Raw genomic sequence first — 12,531 nt, 5'->3', positions numbered from 1 at the left:
GAAGTGTTGAACACCTTAAATAATACAACTTAAATAGATGCTCAAAATGATAGAAAAAGACCAGTCAGGTCAAAAAGTTTCAGACCAGTTTTACGATAGTGTAAGAACTACGCTACTTGGACAAAATAATGTGCATTGAATATATTTTTCTGAATAGCTGTAGCAAAAAGAAGCGATAGAAACGCGCAGGCACGACTACAGTGCAGAAATATTGCATTGTATGTATTAGAACCTGAAAAAAGATGAAAAAGTAATTAGTATTAAATTGATGTTAAATTCGATTGTCTTGCACGCGTGCTCATTAAGGTGTTTATAGCGCGAATATCCTTCAAGAGTCAAACACGCTGAGACGTAAAAATCATATTCTTCGCGCATGTCTGACATTTTCCTCCCCCTAGGAAGAAATTCTTTAGCAATTTATATTTTCTACGCGCGCACATTAACAAACAATTCAGAAATCGACATAATTGCAACTTCACGTTACAATTACATATATATGGCATTTCAAACGCCGAGATTACCGGTATTACATATTTCACTTTTATTTTTGCTTTTTTTCGAGAGCAGCGAGGTGCAGGCTAAAGTTTTCTTTAAAGAAACCTTCTTCTAGTTATTTCACGCAACATATTAGCTTTTTAACAATTTTTTTTAACAACGATTTTTCTCTACTTAATCGAAAAGTCATGCTTGCAGCGGCTTACTACAGCGATTATGAGATAAAACTTTCAAATTTGAATATTTCTATTTCGATAAGGCCAGGCTGTTTAAAAATAGAATCGTATATAGATAATATAATTAAATAACGTATCGTTAAAGTTTCAAAGAAAATTATACGAAAGTCAATCTACGTTACAAATACTTTAAGTTAATTCCATTGAACTCTGTTGATACGATTCTCTTATGTTTTTGTGATTGGTATATAGTACGGCATACGGTACTACGACGTACAGTATGTTGGGGCAACGAATGAACAAGGTATCAAGAAAAGAAAGGAACAATATTTGCTTGGGAAAGGAGCAATATTAGCTTGAGAGGGAGAGAGAGAGAGAGGCGAGGGGGGGGGGGGGGTTTAAGCGCTGGACGCACATTATGTATATCTGAACTTAAAATACACACTTTCAACCATAATATGATCCCATGCGTATACCGATATCCATTTTCTATACTGATTATTGAAATGAGATTAATTGAATAAAAACAAGAGTAAAATCTTTCGGTTATTAATGACTTGACAATCATTTTTAGCTGCATTCATTGTGTTTGCGATTGATGTCAATTTCACTTTAAAATATTCAACTACAACTTTCCTTCTCAATATATCGATCACCGTTTATTAAAACTAACATAACGTTGTCCCTTCATTTCGAAAATTATACGACAAATATGTATTTAATAGAGATGTCGAAAGTCGTTATTTAGTTCTCATCAAATTTAATCTTTTTCCCTTGAAACCCCTGTTTCATAATATCTTGTTGCTTCTTCTTTGCGATCCAGGAAGGATGTAGATTTTCATATTCTGGATAAATTATTTTATTAATTTTCTCCTCTTCTTTAACTTGCGTATCTCTCTTATTTCGCTTCCAATGTGTATCGCTTCTCTCTGTTACGCCACTTTGATCATGAAAGATATTTGCACAATTCATTTTTCGTCCTCTACCCTCCTTTCTCTCTTTGTATGTTTTTTCGTTATACAGTTTATACTTTTTCTCTTTAATTTCGCGCAACTTAAATATATCACGACTAATATGATGTTGACCGCTAGTGTTTACCTCTTTAGAAAACAGAGTATCGCTTGAACGCAAGGTTACTTTATTTCTAGGTAAAAAAAAATCATCTGTGTTTTTTAATGATTCCACTGCTTCGTTACAACACTGCTGACTTTTAGTTTCCTTGTATTTGCCAGTTTCTTCTTCTTTTTGTTGCAAAACTTCCATGAATGGTTTAACAATGGCCTCGTTGCTAATGACTTTAGTGACAGTCTTAGAACTTTGGTCAGTCCTAGAGTCTATCTCTACATCTTGCATTTTTAATATCCTCCTTGGATTACCTCCATCGTCCTTAGATTCTGTATTCAATTCCCTTCCTTCCGATAATCTTCTACATTCTCCATTAACCTTCCTTCCTTTTTCACAAGGTACATCAGTGGAAGATGTAACATCACCTGCAATTTTTGTGTTCCCTTCGTACACTTTTTCTACAGTGTTGTTTGTATCACATTGTAATTGGTTCGAATGCTTTTTTAGTACATCTGTAACACAATGTCCTTTTCTTTTCGACGAACACCTCTGTTTCCTCAACGAAATATGTTCACTGTAGTCTGGAAACTTTTCCTGAAATTCTATTATTTTCGAACTTAAGGACTTGTAACGAACAACTTTCGCCATAGCCCGAGTTCCATCGTCAGTGTGTGTGTTTTGTAATATGTCTTGCAGGCATTTAAACTTAGTAATTCCGAATTTTGATATCTCATCGTCTTTAATACCTTTTAACGCAAATACTTCCCTTAAAAGTTTATCCGCCTTATTCTTATTTTTTTCCAATTGTTTTTCACTACCGTTACCACTGCGTAACCTTTTCGCTTCTCTGATCAGTTTATTTATTACACAGATACGGGCCTGACGAATGCATTGTCTTAATAGAACAATCTAGAAAATTAATAACAGATTATTAAAGCACCGTTATACGATGCAAAATAATTAAAAACAATCGTTTGCTTATGAATTTTAACAGATCAATTCTGTATTAAAAGCATGTTAATGACGTACCTCGTTATTTATTTCCATCCTTTTTGTGTTATACGTTTGAGAACAATTGTACCCAAATATTGAATATTTAGGTACAATTGCAATTAGTACCAACGTAGCAATAAAGCGTAGCACGGAACAAACAATGCACTCTTTTTAGATCGTCTTTTGTCTCTTTTTACACGGTACTACGGTACACAATACTAGATGACATATATATGCACGCGTTAAAACGTAACCTATTACAGTTCAAGTTGCAGTGAGGAAAAGCGAACTATACGCTTTTTTAACCGAAAACAAAAATGGCAGAAAAAGAGGAGGGGTGAGGATGAAGGAAGAAAATGAGCATAGGAAAGAATCGGTGAGCTAAATTTACGATTGGTTAGAATTATTTGAAAAATTTATCACAATTAACTTCAAGGTAAATAGAACTATAATTATTGATACGCGTTTAATATTTTCTACCAAGTACGTAACTACTTGGATATGTTTATGTACGTATAAGCAGTGATACGTACACAGAAGATATTAAGCGCCCTCGAGTGACCATATGTACAGACGTACTGACGTTTCGTTATTTCGTAAAAACGTCATTGTGTGTAGTGTGTGCTCGCGTTAAGAACATTGATAAACTTTTATCAAGAAATCTAACAGTAAATATATGAAAAAATAGTCCCATTCGAGGAAGAAAGCGAACGATTTGGTATAGAACAATCGTTCGTTTGAGTAATTGGAAACAGCGTATATCATCCATCAGTCAGAGAGTTTATCACGACCGTGATAGACTGAATATATGCTATATTCGCCACGTATATAGGTACGTGTGTACAAGATCATACCATATAATTCTTCAATATTTTGGTCGATGGTTTCTAGATATTTCATTGACATGGAGGTAAATTGAACATTGTTTTCAAGCGAATTTTAACAAAGTAAATATAATAACATCGGAAAGTTTCGGAAGACAGTCAACAAATGACCTTGAATCATGCTTCAAGCGATTATTGCACCTTGTAACGCGATATGTCAGACAGTCGTGTTTATAGATTAATTTCTTTCCTTGTTCCATTCGCGGTAACCAATTGACACAAGATTTTTTGGATTATTGGATTTTCTACATATGTTTCGTGGAAGAGATGAATAAATTATGAATAATAAGAAACTGTTTATGCATTAGTGTTTATTTGTCAGGTTAGTATCTCCGATATTTTAGTACTTTCGTTAACTACAAGTTGTCACTGTTTATTTTTACATTGACATTGCCTCTGTGTTCGTATTTTGCTTTCCTATTTTGCATACATCACAATTACAATTTCGTCGTTCAAATAGATCAACTGATACTATTATTAATGTTTCTTTTGTACTCTTTTTTTCTTTTCTTTTTTTCTTTTTTTTTTTTTATCATAATGATTATTCTTATTGTTCGTCATTCAATGAAAGAAGCATACAATTTTTATACATATATAGATTTCATGCTATTTGGGTAACTCTGTCCAATTTTATATATATATATATATACATACATATGTATATATAGTTTATATTTTTCATCTATAATGTCTCCTTCTACTTCACATTCAATCCTCCGTGATCTGTTGTACAAATTGTTAATGTACAAAATTATATTATTTGCACGTATAATACGTTTAATATCTTCGATTACATTAATTGACTTTTTCTAATTTCTGATTTCAATTTTCCTTTAAAAAAAAACTCAATCTGTCTCGTTTTAATATCTTTCGTTTTTACATAGATTTTATCTCAAGTGAGCCTGATAATTAATGCAGAACCACTTTCTTTCCTTTCCACATTTTGTTTGCGTAATAAAAACGAACAAAGATGAGCTGCGTTCGTTGCTGCTTAACCAATGCCAGCCGCATTGCATCTTCAAATCATGTGGCAAATCATGGTTAGTCTAGCTTAATCTATACTACACTTGAGTACTATGTATTATCGATTGTTTAGCCTGGCTTGAATATAAATGATTATTTCTTTCTGTATTAGTTCACAAAATCGTAAGAGTAGCTGTGATTAGATCGTTGACAGTTGGTACCGCTTTGGGAAAAGCACCCTCCGAACCTACTCCACCTGGTAAAGATACTAATAGTAGCGCGTCATCCGCTGGAAATGGCGGTGGGAAGAAAAATACTCTTACATGTCCAAAATGTGGTGATCCTTGTACACACGTAGAAACTTTTGTGTGTAAGTGAATAATACTTGAATGGTTTTCTGCATGAGATAACTATAGAGATGATCTAGAGTTATCTATGGTATAAAAACATATTTTTGGTCAGCATCAACAAGGTTTGTCAAGTGCGAGAAATGTCATCACTTTTTTGTCGTTCTATCGGAGGTAGATTCAAAAAGAAGCCTTAAAGAAGCTTTAAGACCAGATGATACAAAACAAGGATTTTATAGAAAACCACCGCCACCACCAAAGAAGGTAATGATTTTCTATGATAATATGTTATAGGCTAGTATTACTATTCTAAACAACAAAGAACTTTGTATATTATTGTACAATAAGTTATTATGACAGGTATTAATATGTATCGGTATTTTCAGATTTTTGAGTACCTAAACAAACATGTTGTAGGTCAAGAATATGCTAAAAAAGTTTTGAGCGTCGCTGTTTATAATCACTACAAACGAATCTATAATAACTTTCCAGTGCAGAATTCAATGCAAGGTTCTATTAATGCAAGTGGTACACAAGATTTGAATCATCCCTTCACTCATAGAGGTCTTAAACCACGTAAATAATAGTTTCCCCATTTTGTACATAATCCAATATAGAAATATGATATAACACGTCCGACTGAGAATAATTAAATAATATTCAGTTCTAGATAGATTTTATGCTAATATGGTGTAAATAACATTGTTTCTAATCTAATCAACCAAACATTTATTTGCATACGTAGATATTTCATTTAACGAATGACATTCATTCCTTGTTATACCGTAGACTTACTACATATTTCAACTATTGGAAATTCGCTCGGCGTTGGATTCCAGCAATATCCTGCAGGAAACGAGTATAAATCAACAGAAAATCAATCAGTCTCTGGATCTGATATTCTTGATAGTAAACAACATCAATTGAAATTAGAGAAAAGTAACATCTTGTTACTCGGCCCAACTGGTAGCGGGAAAACGTTGCTCGCTCAAACAATAGCTCAATGTCTCGATGTACCTTTTGCTATTTGTGATTGCACGACGCTGACACAAGCAGGGTACGTTGGTGAAGATATAGAAAGCGTTATCGCAAAATTGCTTCAGGATGCAAATTACGTAGTGGACAGAGCGCAAATGGGTATCGTATTCTTAGACGAAGTTGATAAAATTGGCGCTGTTCCCGGCATACATCAACTGCGAGACGTTGGCGGAGAAGGTGTACAGCAGGGAATGTTAAAAATGTTAGAGGGTACGATTGTGAACGTACCGGAAAGAAATAGCTCTAGAAAATTACGCGGAGATACATTACAAATCGATACTACAAATATTTTATTTGTTGCCTCCGGCGCGTACAATGGATTAGATAGATTGATTTTGCGACGTAAAACCGAAAAGTATCTTGGATTTGGTGCATCGCCGTCTTCTGAGAGTCCAGGAAGAAGAGCTGCGAATTTAGCAGACGTTGCGAACATGTCACCGTCTACGGAAAGAGATAACAAAGAGAAGGATTTGCTGTTACAACAAGTCGAAGCAAGAGATTTAATTGATTTTGGTATGATTCCTGAATTTGTTGGCAGATTTCCAGTCTTGGTACCGTTTCACACACTCGACAGAGATATGCTTGTTAGAATACTGACCGAACCTCAAAATGCCATGGTGCCTCAATATCAAATGTTATTCTCAATGGACAAGGTACAAATTAAATCGTTTCGTCGTACCACTTACAATCAGATTTGCTCAACGCATATATTTGTACGTAGTAATTTAACGTTCTCGAGTTGTTTACATGTATGTATATGTGTTTGCAGGTAGAATTGACGTTCACCACGGAGGCTTTAAACGCGATAGCGTTGTTAGCAATGGAGAAGAAAACTGGCGCAAGAGGGCTGCGAGCTATCATGGAATCACTGCTTCTGGAGCCCATGTTCGAAGTGCCAGGTAGCGATGTAATGTCAGTCCACGTAACTGAAGGATGTGTACGAGGACAAGAAAAACCACAGTACATCAGAAGAGGTGATGTCACCGAGGAGGAATTACACGCTCAGCATATACACAATTAACATATAATTTATACTAAGAACCTACCACACATCTGATCGATTTCTTGAAAAAATTGTTCAAAACTATATCTTACGATAATAGCTTTCGATCTAACACAAATTTGTGAATAATATGTGTTCATTATAATCTATGTTTTTTTAACAAAACAAAATTACACTACATCGATAACATTAAGGAGAAGAAAGAACGAAATGCAAATAACACTAGGAGACCGTGCAATTATAATTATTCTGTATTAATTAGTATCGCATGCAATACGGATGCAGATAAAACAAATCGATTGTGGTATGCAATTTACTTTGTGTTCAAGCAATTCGTGACAATATCAACAAGTTTGTTATTGAATTGTTTCTAGATACACGCGCGTGTGTACACACGCCTACATACAAATTTTCACTTATAAAAGTGAACGGAAATTTTATCGTGATTTTAGTAGATTGAGATCATATAAATTAAAAGCAAAAGATACTCGGACTGCTACTACTATGCAAAAATAAATTTAACGTGTAATATTTTAGCGTTTTACAATTATAATATCTAAGTTTCTGTTCTACATACTATTGTAACAGATAGAAAACGCAATTAGTGGGTATAACATCTGTTAATATTTAGGTATTGTACAATATCGTGTAATATATACAATGTAAATGATTCACGCATATATTACATTATAGTTACTAAAATATGCAAAACAATTACAACTATACGATCAAGATTACACGAAGCTAGTACAAATTCATCATATATTGTTACACATGTATAAATACACATCTTGTTGGAACTGAAAAATTGTATGAAATAGTCTCGACTCTCTTTCATTTTGAGATTATTTTTAAATAATTAAAACACCTTGAACAAGAATTTAGGAAACAGGTTTTTTATGAAATATTAAATCATATTAAACAAACTATGTTTAAGTTTTAAAGTTGAGAGTAGATAATATTATATATATATAGAGAGAGAGAGATTATCAATTTTGATAACGTATCAAATAAAATGGGAAAGAAATTAAGATTTCTGAAACAGTATGTACTTTCTGAAGATTTAGAATTATTAAGCATTAGTTAGCGATAGATATATATTCTCGTCGATTGTTTCATTTTATTTTACGTATATGAAAACTAGGTGTAAATGAAAGGCTGTGTAATATATGATGCAAGTTAAAAAAAAAAAAGATTGTACACATATAAAGTTGTAAACAAATGTTGAAAGTAAATGCTGGTGTGATATTAGTTTTCAGAGTATCGATACACTTATTTTTCCATTGTTAAGAGCTAAAAATAATAACGAATTGGTACAATATCTCCCATAGTTAGCATAGTTTCATAACTTGCATCTTTACAGTGTTTTCAATACTTATAACGTAAGTATTTTAAATGAAATGAATCATTCTAAAAAGTTCGTGAAATAAATACACTTTTTGCATGTATACGTCTATGAAAATCACAATAATGCAACTCTAAAATTCTTTTATTCCTCGTTAATATATATATATATATATATATATATATTTAAGTATCATAAATTACATGTACACAATAGTTTGGAAATTTTATTCGCTTGATTATTCCATAATGAATCAAAAGATATTAAAATGTTCAAAATTACTGAAAGCATTAAAATATTGATCTAATTTGGTAATAACAAAAGAAGAGAATAACCAACGCACTACAGTGTAGTAATTTCATGCCTATGCATGTATAAGTATAGTACAGTCTATATAATAACACAAAAGGTAATACTAAAGTTGATGCTGTTTTATATGTCGTTGTAGTACCAATGTGGAGATGGCTCTCGTGTATTGACGGGCTCTCGTGATTTTGGTTTTGGTCCTAGTACTGTTCGTAATTCTGTGAAAGCCCATTTAATAACCCGCACTATTATAACATTTACTGTAAATTCCAAGACAAGAGCACCAAATCCTTTATATAGACCAAGGGGTCCCTCGGTAGATATAATCGTACTGTAACAGTCGCTTGCACTGCTATATCCCGTCAATAGCGGCGTCACGCTACGACCTGTATCCAAGTTGTCAATGATGGTTCGCGTACCTTGAAGATGAAGTCTATGAATCACCGTTTCCCAAGGATAAAATAATGCTTCCGCTAGGAACGTAGAAACTAATGATGACTGTAACTCTATATCTTGTGTAACAGTCTCTGACAGCAAGTCTCTGCTATATGCACCCTTGACAAGACATACAAATAACATTCAGTGCATGTAATTTAACGAATTCGATACTTACTTCAAAGTAAATATTTTCTTAAATTATTATCAATATATAAGACTCACTCTTAACTCTTGAGACTGCTTTTGCCTAATATGCATAATACGACTAGTAACTCCTTGAACAGCTAAAGTGAAAAGATATTTAGATACTCCATAAGCAATTGTTGGCGGTAGAAGAGAATAAATGGGAATTAGTCTGCCTTTGTTGCTCACTTCAACTAAACGAATTGCACCATCTCGAAAAACATCCAATATGCCAGGGCTTTCAGATGCAATTTCAGATTGTACCGTCTCTACTAATGATGCAGAATAGAATGGTGCTACTAAACCTAAAGAAATACTATCATATTTTCTATTAATTTTGTGTTATGTATTCATACCAAAGAACATTTGACATGTACTAATATATTATTACCATTTAAGAAGGATATGTTGTCCAAATGCTTTCAGTGAACTATTACATGTTATTTCTCTGAAATTAATAAATATTTCATTATCATTTATCATCATCATCATCAACATCAACATTATGTATTTAGCATTGTGAAAATAAAGAAGAAACTATCATTTATTCTCATTTGAAACTGAAAGATAAGCATTTATTGTATATATAAGGATCACCTTACTTTGGCCATGGCGTTATTTTAGAAATGAAATCTTCGATAGCTAACAACATCCCTTTTACAAGCAGCACCGATCCAATTCCTTTCCATAATGTATTTATTCCTTGAGTTTGATGGAGACGTATGACCACAGGTACCAAAGTGATTGGTATTATGTGATATTTGCTCAATCCAGGATTTACTTGACACTGCCGTCTTAGAACAATAAGGGGATGAACTAATAGAGTTTCTGTAATTAAGGTTGCTAATCCACAACTAGCCACCATATATTTCTTTACGGTGAGATCTGAAATACAAAATATTATTCACCTTTTATTGTATCAATAGTTTCAGATTAAAGTTTCTTTATTCACGCAAAACAATAACAGAACTTTTGCTATATTTCAATAGATTTTACGCATAAATATACTTATTTCAATAAAACTGACCTCCTTCGGAAGGTGGATTATCTTCGACTAGAGGATGCACAACAGGAACATCTAAAGGACGAATAACCTTTTGTCCATGGTAAATATATGGAAAATTATTTTCAGTTTCCCAAGATTTAGACACAGGTTTCCCACGATATACTCTTTCGTAACTTTCCAATCCCGCCATCGTTTAAGAGAGTAATTTTTTAAGCATTATAACTGTACATTTTCTGAATAGTCTTAAAACTATATACATATATATAATTCGCTCAATTTGTCACTTTCTTCGATTACAAAAAGACGTCCGTCTGTATCTGTATCACTTCCGCTTGAAAAGTTGAGAGTTGGGATGTATGCAGATACATGTTATGATGTACCCACTACTGTGATCATCGCGCAGCACAACGACGCAACCTACCATGACATAAGGAAACAAATATGATTGCCCAATCCAATCACAATCCAACTATATATATATATATATATATATATATATATTGATTATATGATAATTCTATCCTGTATTGTATTCTTAATCTAATTCCATTATCATTTTGGGAATCTAACCTTTCGTTTTAGAGAAGAAGCATTTTTTACTCAAAGTTCGCAGCTTTATTTGGAAACTTGCCTTCCAACAATGGGTGACGTATGTTGTATGGCACAGTCCTATAGAGCAGAACAATCTCAGATCCAGAGACACCTTGCAGAGTAAATATGCAGAATTTTTTTTCTGCTGTTTTTCATATTCTGAGCGCAGTCTTATTAAAATATGCACTTGGATAAACAATTATTGTATAAATCGAATTCGTATAAAACATTTAACTTTCAGATATACACATGTGGAAGTAGAATATGCATTTATTACATTTGAAGAATTATTGGAACGAATGGAAGATATGATACGCGATGTCGTTGATCGTGTTCTTAAATCAAAGTTTAAATCGAAGTTATCTAGTCCGAGAGTTGAATCCTGATTTTAAAATACCATATAAACCATTCGAAAGGATGGATTACAAGGATGCGACCGAGTATCTTCGAATTAACAATATAACTATAGATGATGGAACATTCTATGAGTTTGGCGAAGTACACTGAAGAAAATTATCTGATTATTGTTTCGCTATAAAATTTGTATTCTTCGTTTTATCTGTGTTCATAAGAAAGAGGGGGAAAAGAAATAATAATATTTTTCATCCATAGGATATTGCAGAAATGCCAGAGAGAAAAATGACCGATGCAATAAATGAACCGATAATGTCGTGTAGATTTCAAGAAATCTTGCAGAAATCAAGTCATTTTATATGCAACGTTGCGCTGATGACAAACGTCTTACAGAATCGGTGGATGTACTTTTACCGAATGTTGGTGAGATAGTTGGAGCTCCGATGCGTATTTGGGACTATGATGAACTGTTGGAACGCTATTCTTATGCGAACATAGACACAAAACCATATTATTGGTATACCGATCAGATAGGTATCATTGATTCTATTTGTAATGACATCATTTTATATCAATCTTCTTTCAGCGAAAATACGGAACTTGCCCTCATGGCGGATTTGGATTAGGTCTTGAAAGATTTTTATACTGGCTTTTGAATAGATACGATTCACGTACGCGAAGTATGTCTTTATCCATGTTTCTTGGATTGTTGACGACCTTAGATTTTGACGAACATAATTATACTTACTATATGTATATATATCGAGACAAACGAATTCACAATTATTAGTAGGTAAATTATTGTGAGCTTCCAAAAATTCAATCACGACGTAATTATGGAAAAATGTAAAGTCTCGGTAGTCAGAAGTAAACCAAGATTCAAGCATTTATTTGTTACTTTAATTACCAATTTGTGATTTTATGTTTGAACACTTTTTCTCATTGAACGTCTATGCGTATAGTTAATATCGAAGATGCGAATAGTGAATCCTAATGAATATTAAATTCCAATACGTAAGTATCGAAAAGTTTCTCGATAGACAATCACGTGTGTAAAATTTTTTACCTTCATGAGTGAAATCAAATACGTTGAAGAGCCAGGAACATCAGAAGGAAATACATATGTTTTTGATGAAATTATATTTCACAAATACTTTCGTTTCGACAACGCGTAACTTATAATACATACGCATAGGATAGTTATAAATAGGTTTTTAACATTCTTCTTTCACTTTTTCTTTTTCTTTCGTTCCTTACTTAGTCCCGTTAAATTTTTCAATTCTCTTCTTTCTTGAATACTTTATATCGTATATACAAATCATACGATGAATATTAACTGTTCTA

General features: G+C 33.0%; 3 protein-coding genes and 1 pseudogene across 9 annotated transcripts; 2 read left to right on the top strand and 2 right to left on the bottom strand.

Moving 5' to 3' along the window:
* Positions 1-1,303: 1,303 nt before the first annotated feature.
* LOC122568511 lies at positions 1,304-2,907 on the bottom strand. Its single transcript, XM_043728307.1, has 2 exons — positions 2,766-2,907; positions 1,304-2,645 (listed from the first exon to the last, which is right to left on the bottom strand). Exons 1-2 carry the CDS (start codon positions 2,781-2,783, stop codon positions 1,416-1,418), a joined length of 1,248 nt encoding a protein of 415 aa, XP_043584242.1. The 5' UTR covers positions 2,784-2,907; the 3' UTR covers positions 1,304-1,415.
* Positions 2,908-2,975: 68 nt separating this feature from the next.
* On the top strand, positions 2,976-8,215 carry LOC122568508 (ATP-dependent Clp protease ATP-binding subunit clpX-like, mitochondrial). Of its 7 annotated transcripts, none has more exons than XM_043728297.1 (8): positions 3,008-3,105; positions 3,621-3,935; positions 4,498-4,653; positions 4,749-4,946; positions 5,039-5,187; positions 5,310-5,499; positions 5,713-6,614; positions 6,731-8,215. In XM_043728297.1, exons 3-8 carry the CDS (start codon positions 4,584-4,586, stop codon positions 6,980-6,982), a joined length of 1,761 nt encoding a protein of 586 aa, XP_043584232.1. In that variant the 5' UTR covers positions 3,008-3,105; positions 3,621-3,935; positions 4,498-4,583; the 3' UTR covers positions 6,983-8,215. The 7 variants fall into 7 exon arrangements, with proteins under 7 accessions (XP_043584234.1, XP_043584232.1, XP_043584231.1 ...); XM_043728296.1 differs by lacking the exon at positions 3,008-3,105 and adding an exon at positions 3,134-3,561; XM_043728299.1 differs by lacking the exon at positions 3,621-3,935 and having other exon boundaries at positions 2,976-3,105.
* Positions 8,216-8,435: 220 nt separating this feature from the next.
* LOC122568512 (solute carrier family 25 member 46-like) lies at positions 8,436-10,927 on the bottom strand. Its single transcript, XM_043728308.1, has 6 exons — positions 10,813-10,927; positions 10,264-10,659; positions 9,839-10,121; positions 9,628-9,684; positions 9,276-9,552; positions 8,436-9,170 (listed from the first exon to the last, which is right to left on the bottom strand). The coding sequence occupies exons 2-6, from the start codon at positions 10,430-10,432 to the stop codon at positions 8,742-8,744; spliced, it is 1,215 nt and encodes a 404-aa protein (XP_043584243.1). The 5' UTR covers positions 10,433-10,659; positions 10,813-10,927; the 3' UTR covers positions 8,436-8,741.
* On the top strand, positions 10,799-12,073 carry LOC122568414 (annotated as a pseudogene).
* The last annotated feature ends 458 nt before the right edge of the window (positions 12,074-12,531 follow it).

This window comes from Bombus pyrosoma, linkage group LG6 (assembly GCF_014825855.1).
Source record: "Bombus pyrosoma isolate SC7728 linkage group LG6, ASM1482585v1, whole genome shotgun sequence".
In the NCBI taxonomy this organism is placed as follows: Eukaryota; Metazoa; Arthropoda; class Insecta; order Hymenoptera; family Apidae; genus Bombus; species Bombus pyrosoma.
The sequence above is the reverse complement of the archived record's forward strand: the minus strand, read 5'-3'. Positions and strand labels throughout refer to the sequence as shown.

Bases quoted from the DNA above. Each gene is read 5' to 3' on its own strand.
- LOC122568508 (XM_043728299.1), top strand. From the start codon at position 4,584: ATGAGCTGCGTTCGTTGCTGCTTAACCAATGCCAGCCGCATTGCATCT. The intron at 4,947-5,038 runs GTAAGTGAATAA...ATTTTTGGTCAG, and splicing joins ACACGTAGAAACTTTTGTGT to CATCAACAAGGTTTGTCAAG. The intron at 6,615-6,730 runs GTACAAATTAAA...ATGTGTTTGCAG, and splicing joins TGTTATTCTCAATGGACAAG to GTAGAATTGACGTTCACCAC.
- LOC122568512 (XM_043728308.1), bottom strand. From the start codon at position 10,432: ATGGCGGGATTGGAAAGTTACGAAAGAGTATATCGTGGGAAACCTGTG. The intron at 10,122-10,263 runs GTCAGTTTTATT...TTTGTATTTCAG, and splicing joins TAATCCACCTTCCGAAGGAG to ATCTCACCGTAAAGAAATAT. The intron at 9,171-9,275 runs GTGAGTCTTATA...TGTCTTGTCAAG, and splicing joins AGCAGTCTCAAGAGTTAAGA to GGTGCATATAGCAGAGACTT.